The 12,765-nt window shown below is 36.1% G+C and overlaps 1 protein-coding gene across 3 annotated transcripts in view; it reads left to right on the forward strand.

The window, feature by feature from the left end:
• The window catches only part of SGCG (sarcoglycan gamma), a 97,247-nt gene that overhangs the window by 53,262 nt on the left and 31,220 nt on the right, over positions 1-12,765 (forward strand). For all 3 annotated transcript variants that reach the window (XM_045377613.2, XM_045377611.2, XM_005585473.4), the window contains exons 3-4: positions 1,175-1,276; positions 11,412-11,499. In XM_045377613.2, coding sequence (XP_045233548.2) covers positions 1,175-1,276; positions 11,412-11,499 — 190 coding nt within the window. The remainder of the gene's footprint in view (positions 1-1,174; positions 1,277-11,411; positions 11,500-12,765) is intronic.

The following is a 12,765-nucleotide window of genomic DNA, read 5'->3' on the forward strand; positions in this document are numbered from 1 at the left end:
CAAGTACAATGCCTCAATTACATATTAAAACTTTAAAACAAGAAGGTAGAATGGTAGTTGCCAGGGGGTTGGGTGGGGGGGAGAAGGGGGAGTTAATTGTTTAATGGGTACAGTGTTTAATTGTGCAAGATGAAAGCAGTTCTAGAGATGGTTGGTGGTGATGGTCACACAACATCATGAATATACTTAATAGCATGGATCTGTACTCTTATAAGTGGGTAAGATGGTAAAATGTATATGACATTTTACTACAATTTTTAAAATTTGGAAAAAAACGGATAAGCCTCCACACTGAAATAGTAAATGGAAGTCAATTCATAGCATGAACGCAGTAAAGGGCCTAAGACCGAACTTGAGGGAGCCAGTAGTCAAGGGCTGGGTAGGGAGGACAAGCCTGTTAGGAGATGGAGAATGTGGTTCTGGAGGTGGGAGGAGCCCAGACAAGCACAGCATCATGGAAACCAAAGGACGATAGTGTTTCAAGGAGGAAAGGGTCCAGTGCCAAATGCCCCTGAGAATGCAAAGGGCATGAAGTTGGAAATGCCCACAAGTTTTAACAGCACAGCGGTCATTGGTGACCTCCAGAATCGTGTCTGCCACCCAGTCTGGTAACGCTTCATGACTGTAAACTGCTTGAGAGCAGGCACCTTGAACAGACCTCTACATCCTCCTGTTTTGCTTTTCACTTAAGAAGTGCTCAGTGAATATTTACTACATAGTGAACTCAGATGATGGTATTTATGGTATTTTCGGGCAGGTGATGGAACTATATTATATTCTGATTGTGTTGATGATTACACAAATCTATATATGTGTTAAAACTCATAGACCTGTATACCTCAAAACAATTAATTTTATTGTAACTTAATTTAAATTTTTTTAAATAGTAATAGATTCTTTTTCTTACATGGTGATGGGCTCTTGAGTGTTTATTATACAATGACTCTTGAAATTTTATATGTGTTTTCTAAACAGCTCTTTGTATTTATACAAGATTTAATAATATTGAATATTGAATTAAAAGATGTGAAGTTTTAAATACAGTATTTAGGAGAAATGCAGAAAAGGTGGTAGGCAATATATGGAAATACATGTGTGATTTAAGTCAATAGCAAGAGGAATGAAAAAGCAAGCAATAAAAAAATATGCATTGTCTCTTTTTTTCTTTTAACAGGCAGGAATGGGCCACTTACGTGTAACAAAAGATGGACTGCGCTTGGAAGGGGAATCAGAATTTTTATTCCCATTGTATGCCAAAGAAATACACTCCAGAGTGGTAAGAAAATGTTGAAAGACAAATAATTTGTGCTTTATGAAAAATAAATCATATTTAAGCACAAAAATTCAATATAGTTTAGAGAAGATTTTTAAAGCGCATACACGTGCACATATTCATGATATGCGCTTTATAAAAATCTTGACTATTGGGTTGTAGAATTTATCTCTGATACTGCCTTCTAAAAATATTTCATTTTAATGTGCTTCAGATCTGAATTCAGTGGCCTCAGTAGTTTAGACCACAATAAACTAAAGGTTTTAGAAATGAAAAATTTTACCAAGAACAATTTAAACTTCCTTATGTTAGATCAACTAACTTAAATATATTTATCTTAGGGTATTCAAAATTATCTAAGAAGCTTAGAAAGAAATTTGTTTCGGCCAGGTGCGATGGCTCACACCTATAATCCCAACACTTTGGGAGGCCGAGGTGGGCGGATCACCTGAGATCGCGCCAGCTTGACCAACGTGGAGAAACCCTGTCTCTACTAAAAATATGAAATTAGCCAGGCGTGGTGGCGCATGCCTTTAATTCCAGCTACTCGGGAGGCTGAGGTAGGAGAATTGCTTGAACCCGAGAAGCGGAGGTTGTGGTGAGCCCAGCTAGCACCATTGCATTCCAGCCCGGGCAGCAAGAGCGAAACTCTGTCACACACACACACAAAAAAAATCGTTTCATTGTATTATGTTCTACATTTATTATACTAATTATAGATTATAATCCTGTAAGATTCTAAACAAGTAGATTCAGCATTGTCATTAAATAATTATGAGACTTTAAAAGTAAATCAAGATTTTCTTCATTTACCTCCATGGAGCTTATAAGAAGGACAGCCAAGAATAAAGTGCAAATACGTTCAAACAGTGTTTGCAATATGTTCTATTTCTACTTAAGTAATGCTATGACCATTATAGTAGGCATGAACATTTTGCCAGATTATTGATAAATGGCATTACCTCCCCGACCCACAAAAAGTGAAAACTTCACCCAGCTATAACTTTCTGGTTATTTGAAGAGCAGAGTCTTCATTTTCCTTTCATATTTCTGAATATGAAAGGGTATTTCAGTATCTCCTAACTGCGGAGGCTGTACCAGCTACTATAGGAGAATTAGAAAGGAAACAAAAGACTTACTAAGAAACATGAGGTCTTGTTAGAGAGATAAAACACACTCCTGAACCAGACATTCACCAGGCTCTATTACCAATTGCAAAATGGCATGGCATATGACTAACACATAAATATCACAAAGACAGATCCCAGTGAGTGAAAAGTACGTAAGTAGTTTTAGGTGCTGTTATGTTACTTCTGGGGCTATCTTATTGGCAGTGGGAGCCAGATGATGACCTGCAGTATAATAGGCAGGTAAGAGCCTGATTCTGTGAGGCTTACCCTTACCTTATGTCATATACTTACCTTAATTGTGATGGCATTTCAGTGTGTGAAATAATCCTGTCCTACAGGATTTCCCTTTTGTAAAAAGGGAAGTCAGACATGAATGAAGCGTTCAAGTGTTAGAACTTGGCCTTCTTTTTTCCCCGGAGTTGCGTTGGCTGATCTTCTGCTATATTTTGGGAAGAATCAGACTGGTAGAAGAGTCCAGTGACTGAAATCAGGTGACTAGATCATAGCAAATTTAATATTCTGGAATTAATAATAACTCTCAGTTATATTTTATCAGGCCATTTCATCTCCAGTATGCTTTTAAAAACAGAAAGCAAAATTATAAAGAATATCTCAGATAATCACATATTAAAGTCTTAGAATGTCGCATTAATGAGTATGTCAATCAATACATAGAATTCAGTAACAATTTGAATAATATTATGCGATAACAGAGCTGTACAGTGTTTTATAACTAATATGGCTTTCCAATAAGAGCCATCCCAGAACAAAACTATGCTTCCTAACTTCTGTATGGATTGATATATTAGTTATAAATTTCCTTTTCAAAGATGAGTCTAGGAAGCAATTTTCCATAAAATTAGAGAAAAGAAATTACTTTATGAATTTGCAAAATTTGACACATAACTCATTTATGTGTACTGATGGGCTGAGATAATTTCTTCATTATAAATATAATTCAACATGCTACTCTGGCCTCTAACATCTTATTACCCAGTAGTCCCTCAAAAGTAATACATGAGGGCCTGTATTGAGTTCTTACTTTGAATTCATGGCTTAAACCCATCCACCATGCCCATTAGTTCAAACACATAACAATTATTTCCTTTAAACAAAAGGGTTTTTAAAAAATACAGAGCCATGATCAAAAACTAAATGAAACAAATACGTGGTAATAAAGCTTACTTGAAATGATCATCTGTGAAGTTCCCAGCCCTGAAAAGAAGCTTTAGCTCACAGCCAGAGCCCACAGTGTGACGGGAACCAAATGGTCACCTCATTGGGACTCCAGGCAAGCCCATTGCATAAGACAGTGCTGAAGACAGAAAACAACTACAACTATTTGAATAAAACAGCATATTAAAAAATAGCTACAACTGTTTGAATAAAACAGCATATTAAAAAATAGCTACAACTGTTTGAATAAAACAGCATATTAAAAAATAGCTACAACTGTTTGAATAAAACAGCATATTAAAAAATAGCTACAACTGTTTGAATAAAACAGCATATTAAAAAATAGCTACAACTGTTTGAATAAAACAGCATATTAAAAAATAGCTACAACTGTTTGAATAAAGCAGCATATCTGAGGGGAGGAGACTACAAAGATGCCCGTCCAGAACTTGAATATCACTGAGGACAGAAGCCCTAAGTCACCATTGAAGGACTGGGAGGCCTGTGGACCAAGTGAAAATAACAGGACAGACTTTAGACAGGCTGGCAAGAGCCGAAAGGTAGACGCATCCACACAGTGGAACATAAAAATTGAAATTTCGTATGATGAAATCTTCATCTAAAAAAAAAAGCCCAAAAAACTTTACATAAAGGAAGATCGATATCCAACTAAATAAAAATAGTCAATCTGAAAATGACTAGAAAAACATACTTAAGATTCTCAAAGAGATAAAGCTATTTTTAAAGGAGTTTTCCTTAAAATAACAAGAAATTATAAAATCAGAAGAGAAATTACAGGGCAGAAATAACTAAAAAATGAAAAAAAAACATGAAACAGTGGTTTTCAAATATTGGACAATGGACAGCTCAGGAGACAGTTATCCCTGCAAGAAGAAAAACAAAAGAGTGACTCCTCAGATTGCCTTAACTCACTGCATGAAGAGAGTTTCCAGGCTGCAGTGAGGGAGGGGAGCCAATGCAGATGCAGGTGGTCTCCCTGAGTTGAAGAGACAGGGTTGGAAGGTCAAGGAGACCAAGGCAGCCGCAGTTTGCAAGGCAGAGTACTGCAGAGAGGGGCTTGCTGCACATGGATGGCACTCCGGAGACGGCAGACTTCACCCCATCCCACCCCCACCAAGTCCAAGTCCATGGATAAGTATTTACCAGTGCGTGTGTGTGAGGAAGCTACCTTGAGACTAGTGAAATACCCACTCAAAGGGAGCAGAAGGAACCATGTCTGGAGGTCACACAGAGTGGGGAACAGTTCATATTCTCACCAGTCAGAGTGGAAAACTTCATAAATTATGGGCATCAGGTAGAATACAGAAGGGTGTGGCTCAGAAGTGGTACAAGATCAACACTAGGAAAAAATCCTGCTCTAGTCCATTCTAACAAAGCTTACAGGAATCCTTGACAGCATCCTGCTTTTTCCAAGTGATTTGTTCCATCCCAGAACAAAGTTCTAAAAAACTACATTTCATCTGTGTACAAAAGTCGAGGAAAGCATAATCATGTTAAGGAGAGACATAAAATATAGAAAGACAGAAAAAACACAAACAAATCTTTTAGAGATGAAAAGTATAACATCTGAAATTTTTAAAAAGCCAATGGTGGGACTAACAGATTACTAACAGACTGGACATCACAGAAGAAAAGATCAGTAAAGTTGAAGGTATAGCTCTAGATACTCTCCAAAATGGAGCCCAGAGAAAAATGACTAGCAAAAGAAAGCAACAGAGTATCAGTAACTACAGGGACAATACCAAGGGGCCTTATGTGTGTGTGACTGGCATCTCCAAAGAAGAAGAAAGAAGAGAGGACAAATATTATTTTAAAAGAATAATTTGTAATTTTTTTTCCAAGCATGATAAAAACTTTTAAGTCCACAGATAAAATATGTTCAGTGAACCTCAAACAAAAGAAACAAGGAAGACTACAAGGTACATTGTAATTAAATTGCTTAAAAACAAGAGAGAAAAATCTTAAAGAGAAAACCTTAGAAGTAGCTAGAAAAAAAGGATATATAACATACAAAGGAGTGAAAAAAATATGACATCAGCCTTCTAGTCAGTAACATTTCGTGCCAGAAGACACTGAAGTGCTGACTTTAAAGTACTAAAAGAAAAACAGGCCAACCTAGAATTCTATACCTAGCAAAAGTATCTTTAAAAGACAAAGTCAAAGGCCGGGCGCGGTGGCTCAAGCCTGTAATCCCAGCACTTTGGGAGGCCGAGACGGGTGGATCACGAGGTCAGGAGATCGAGACCATCCTGGCTAACACGGTGAAACCCCGTCTCTACTAAAAAATACAAAAAAAAACTAGCCGGGCGAGATGGCAGGCGCCTGTAGTCCCAGCTACTCGGGAGGCTGAGGCAGGAGAATGGCGTAAACCCCAGAGGCGGAGCTTGCAGTGAGCTGAGATCCGGCCACTGCACTCCAGCCCGGGCGACACAGCGAGACTCCGTCTCAAAAAAAAAAAAAAAAAAAAAAAAAGACAAAGTCAAAATAAAGACTGTTTTGGACTTAACTAAAGCTGAAAACAAGTTACTTCAGCAGATCTGCACCACAAGAAATATTAGAGGAAGCCTTTCTGGCAAAGAGAATATGATGGTAGAAGAAAAATCTAGATGTTCACCAGAAAAATTTTTAAATACCAGAAATCGTAAATATGTGGGTATACAAAAAATAATTTAAAAAAATGTTAGAAGACACTTTGCTCAAAGCCAAAAGAATAACAATGTATTTGGGATGTTGTAACAGGATAGAAATAAAGTGTATGAGAATAATGAAACAAATACCATAACAGGAAAAGATAGAAGTATTGCTATAATGTTCTCACATTACACATGAAGTGGCAAAAAATTATTGAGGATAGACCATAATAAGTTAAAGATGCTTAGTATATCTAAAGTAAACTCATAAAAAGTGTAGCTAATACATTAACTAAGGAGATAAAAATGAAATGATAAATACTCAGTTAATTCAAAAGGAGGTAAAGGAAACAAAAAGAAAATTAGTTGAATATGAAAACAAATAGCAATTTGGTATATTTGAACCAACTCATATAAATAATCACATTAAAATAATCACATTAAATATAAATGGTCAAAACATCCCAACTGAAAGACAGACTGTGAAATTGAACACAGAAGCAAGATCCAACTATATGCCGTCTACAAGAAACCTACCTTAATTATAAAAACACAAATATATTAAAAGTAAAAGGTTATACTATACTGTACTATACTATGCTATACTATACTAACACTAATGAAAAGAAAATTGGAGTGACTATATTAAAACAGACAGTAGATTTCAGAACAAAGAGATAAATATTTTAGAGGTACAGAGGGTCATTTAAGATGACATAGAAGTAAATTCTTCAATATATATGTTGCTAAACACATGAATCCACTATCAGAGCATCAATATACATGAAACAAAAACTGATAGAATGTAAGAAAAAAAACAGAAATATTCACATTTAGACTCAGGGATTTCAGCACCCCTCTCTCAATAACTGATAGGAGAAATGGATATAGAAACAGTAAGCATATAGACTTGAGCAATGCTATCAACCAACTTGACATAATTAAATTTTCAGAGCATGCTGCTCAATAATAGCAGACAAAGAGTTCTTTTCAAGTGCACAGGGAAAACATTTATCAAGATAGACCACATTTTGAACCATAAAACATTTTCAATAAATCTAAAAACATTCAAGTGTTCCAACATGTTATCTCACCACAGTGGATTTAATAAGATAACCATAACACAAATATGTCTGAAAACTTTTTGAATAAGTGGAAATTATATAAAAATTTGCAAATAAACCATGGGTCAAAGAAGAAATCCAAAGGGAAATAGTATTTTGAACTGAATGACAGTTAAGAAAACAATAACATCAAATTTGGGGGGATATAGCTGAAGCAGTGCTTATAGGGAAATTTATGGCATTAAATGCGTATATTAAGAAAGAAGAAAATTGGCCGGGTGCAGTGGCTCATGCCTGTAATCCCAGCACTTTCGGAGGCCGAGGTGGGCAGATCACGAGGTCAGGAGATAGAGACAATCCTGGCTAACACGGTGAAACCCCGTCTCTACTAAAAATACAAAAAATTAACCAGGCATGGTGGTGGGTGCCTGTAGTCCCAGCTACTCTGGAGGCTGAGGCAGGAGAACAGCATGAACCCAGGAGTCAGAGCTTGCAGTGAGCCAAGATCACACCACTGCACTCAAGTCTGGGCGACAGAGCGAGACTCCGTCTCAGAAAAAAAAAGAAAAAAAAAAAAAAAGAAGAAAATCAGTGACCTCAGTTTCATCCTTAAGAAACTAGAAAAAGAATACATTACACCAAAAATCAAAGACAGAAGATCCAAACAAATAAAATCATAAATGAAAAAGGAGACATCACAATGGATACCACAGAAATACAAAACGTCATTAGAGGCTACCATGAACAAGTATATGTCAATAAATTTGAAAGCCTAGGGAAAATGGATAAATATCTGGATACATACAACCTTCCTATATTGAAACAAGAAGAAACAGGAAATCTAAACAGACCAATATTGAGTAACAATATTGAATTAGTAATAAAAAGTCTCCCAACAAAGGAAAGTCCAGGACCAGAGGGCTTCACTGCTGAATTCTACCAAACCTTTAAAGAAGAATTAATACCAGTCCTTCTCAAACTTTTTCAAAAACTTGAAGCAGAGGAAATTCTTTGTAACTCGTTACATGAGGCCGGCATAGCCATGATACCAAAACCAAACAAGAACACAACAAAAAAAATAACTACAGACCAATATTTCTGATGAACATAAATGTAAAAATCCTCAACAAAATATTAGCAAACCAAATAAATACAACACATTTATCCCAAGAATGCCAGGATGATTCAACATATGCAAAACAATAAATACCATACATCACATCAATAGAATGAAGGACAAAAACCATTTGGTCATCTCGATAGATGCAGAAAAAGCATTTGATAAAATTCAGCATCCCTTCATGATAAACCAAAAGTCAGAGAAGAAAAGAAAGACGAGAGAAGAAATCAACAAAACAGAAAACATAAAACAATAGAGGAAATTAATGAAACCCAAAATGGATTCCTTTAGAAGATCAATAAAAATTGATAAACCTTGAACCAGACTGAATATTTTAAAAAGAGAGGGCACAAATGATCAATATCAGCTGTGCTAGAAGGGGCACCACTATGAATCCCACAGACATTCAAAGAATGGGAAGGAAATATTACGAATAACTTTATGCCAATAAACGTAATTTTCCCATGTACTCTTTGATAGAATTCTTAACATAGGTTGCTGCTTTAATGATTAAATTAGTTTCTGCCATTCCCATATTAGGTTCAAGTTTGAAGTAGTTAATTATGTATGTAAATGATGTGGTGAATTATACTTGCCCTCTAATCTACATTTTTAAAAAGTATCTTAAAACTTTCAACCTCATCAACCTCATAGGGTATTGATAACTCCTATAGCAGTTTTGATTTATCTTTGGGTCATACCAGTTACCCCTTATATTGTTAACGGTCTTTTTATACACCTCTTTCGTAGCTCCTTCTATGTGTCACGCACTGTTGAGAAAGGTAATAAAAAGTTCTATGTTCTGTGACTCTTTCACTATTCCCTAAGGTGTAGTGTTGACACAATATCTATATTCAAACAGGTACATTCAGAGTTCAACTGATATGAATAGAAAAATAAAATGTTCTCCTTTTACCTTGCTGTCACTCTCTAAATGGCGTAAAATTTTTCTAAAAGGTGTCATTAGCTAATGATAAAAACTGAAAATCCCTTATGTAAAATTTTAGAAATGATAGTAGTGGTAGTTGTACAATACTGTGAATATACCTAATGTCAATCTATGATACACTTAAAAATGGTTAAAATGGTAAATTTTATGCTATGTATAACTTATATGCATAGCATATATATTTTTAATACAATAAAAATTGTTTTAAAAAATCAAAAAACAAAAACCTGAAAATTGTATTCACAATCTATAGACTTCAGTTTTCTTACCTAGAACATGGAAATAAAGTCTCTGGACTTCACAATGAACATCAGTTTTATTAAAAATGTACATGTTGATTGTTTTAAGGTACTTCTTAAAAATGTAGGTTAAAGAGCAAGTACAATTCAATATTAGGGATTGCATTATTGTAGCAGCTATGAATACAGTTTTGTTGGTAATATAGACACAGAGCCACTTCTGCTCTGTCACTGCATCAGTTAAAAGATCTTTACCCTGTGAACACAGAATGCCCAGCTAGCCATGGAGTAAACTAATAGGCGCTTTTAGTCTCACGTAACAGGAAGCTGGAGGGGGCAGCTGCAGCTTCGGTTCAGCACTAAACCATGTTAGGGCCAGAGTATCTGCCAGCCACCGGCCTGCCCCTCGTAATCACTCGACAGTTGTGAGGCCACGTCCAAGACACATAGCCAGGAAATGTGCAGTGCTGGTGCATGTGCCTCTTCCACAAGGAATGCAAAAGCTTGCCTAGAAACAAATATATTAAAAGGAAAAGGTTATACTATACTGTACTATACTATGCTATACTGGATATACAAAATTTGACTCAGGAAAATTGATCTTGGTAGAAATGTGGTCATCAAAGAAAACTCAGATTTTCAAAAGCCACTATGGACAGCATTCATATAGACAAAAATTAGTGAACCAAATGTTTTTAGTAAATTTTATTGTAGAAAAAAATCTATTGAAAATTTATCTTAGTAGGAAAATATGGTAATACTTTACCTGCGTGGAAAAGTTGTTCAAGGAATTAAAGTAGCTTGTAGTGGGGAAAAAAGAAAGAAGTAAAAATTTAAAACACACACACACACACACACACACACACACACAAACAAAGAGGGAGTGAAATAGCCCATAATGCTACTCACCAAGAGACAATCGCTAACATTTGGAGTAGCTCTTTGGCAGTTTTCTCTAATATTTCCGTAGTTATTGGCCAATTCCAGCATTGTACTTAAGTCAGTTTTGCTAATTAATACTATTCCCTTCATAGTTAGCATAGCTATACATTTTACTTCCTCTGAATTTTTGATTTAAATACATTGTTTTCTCTATTTTTTGTTTAAGTTTAATTCTGTTTGTTTTAAATAACCAACTCAGACTGCATGTGCTTTTTCAAAACTATTGTTTACTGATACATAAAACTGTGCTTTGAAATTTATTTTTCTTTCTATTCTCTGATGTCTGTTTTATTGTGTATTTTCTAACGTCTTAAGCTAAATGCTTAGTTTATTTTTAACTTGGCGAGCAAGAACAAAGCGGTCAATACCACAAATGTGTCTGTAATTGTAACTCTGCTGTATACATCGATTTTTTTATTTTGATAAAGTTTACTTTATACACTATAAAAATACAAATGTATTACAAAACTATGGAAATCGAGTGTAGCAGGAAAAAGTATATGTCATTTCTATTAGCTAGAACTCCACCGTTGTTGGTGTCTTTCCTTGACATAGTTGTGACCATATAGCTCTGTTAAATTGCATATTTTTCTAAATAATTCATATTTTTTCTGTCCCTATCTTGCATTTGGGGCTCATTTTATGATTGTTACTCTTTTATCTTTCAATAAGTACTCAAAATGTTAAAATATATATATATATATGATTCAGGACTTTTTAATTGTCTTAGCCACAAATTTATAGAATTTCCAGGATCTGTGACAATGGGTAAATAATTTTATATAAATCCTAAATTGACATAGAATTATAAAGATGTAATCATTTTAAACAGTACGTATTTTGCAAATTTTATAAATCCCTTTCTAGGACTCATCTCTGCTTCTACAATCAACCCAGAATGTGACTGTAAATGCGCGCAACTCAGAAGGGGAGGTCACAGGCAGGTTGAAAGTCGGTGAGTCCAGCTTCATCATGGTATTTTGCATGCATGTGGTCCATGAATAGTGCTAAATGGATGCATTGTTTTTTCTTCTAAAGAAATCAAAACTACTTATGAACAAAGTATGAATTTTCTAAATATCGTGCTGTGTTGACCACAGAATAGCACCACAGAGTGGGGTGGGGGGTGAGGGGACAGCCTGAAGTGCTTTGATTAGAGTTATTTTTGTTCCAAGAAACAGAGGACAATTAAAGCTAGTACAAGAAACAAATGTTTATTGTAGGTTACCAAAGACTCTTGCAGCAACCAAAGGAAAGGAACCCAAGTAGCTGGCCTCAAAGAGCACAGAGACCTGTGGCTGAGAGCCAAGAATAGATTCAGTTCCCTCCCTGTTCTTTCTTCTCTTCTCTCTGCTTCTCCCCATGTGTTCCATTCTCCTCCTTTCCAGTTTATCTTTGCCACCATTTTGACTTGGCTGTATCACTTCTCACTGTACAGAACCTACAGGGCCTCCCTGATTCTTATCCGCTCGGCTGTAGTTATCAACATCACACAGTTTAGTCTTTGATTACGCAAATTCTAAGTCCACAAAGTACTCTAATTAGCCCAGTTCATCTGTCCCACCACATTCCATCAGGTCAGTCAGCTACGTACACCCATCCAGTCAACTAAGACGGGAGAATAAGGTCACATGGGAGCGAGGTCACATGGAATCCTATAAACAGAGAAGATCAGCAAGAAGAAATATAGATGAAAGCAATATCGGAAGAGCAAACCAGCTGGTAAGAAGGTGGTAAGAAGGAATGCAGGCCAGGCCTGGTGGCTCATGCCTGTAATCCCTGCACTTTGGGAGGCCAAGACGGAAGGATTGCTTGAGCCTAGGTGATTGAGATCAGCCTGGGCAACATCTCTAAAAAAATAATTTTAAAAATTAGCCAGGTGTGGTGGTGAATGTCTGTAGTCACAGCTACTGGGGAGGCTGAGGCAGGGAGGATCACTAGGAATTCGATTCTGTGGTGGAGGAGAACCTTTGTCTGAAAAAAAGAGAATAAGAATGAGAAAGGTATGGCCGGGTGTGGCGGCTCAAGCCTGTAATCCCAGCACTTTGGGAGGCCAAGACGGGCGGATCTACCCAAATAAGAAGGAACCAGAGAAATAATTCTGGCCGTATGAAAAAACAGGGTTTTATAAAACTTTCAAAAGCTCACATTGAGTCTCCAGCAGTGGATCCAAACCAATGAAATCTTTGAAATACCAGATAAATAATTCAAAGTGTTTATT

Source organism: Macaca fascicularis, chromosome 17, assembly GCF_037993035.2.
Source record: "Macaca fascicularis isolate 582-1 chromosome 17, T2T-MFA8v1.1".
Lineage (NCBI taxonomy): Eukaryota > Metazoa > Chordata > Mammalia > Primates > Cercopithecidae > Macaca > Macaca fascicularis.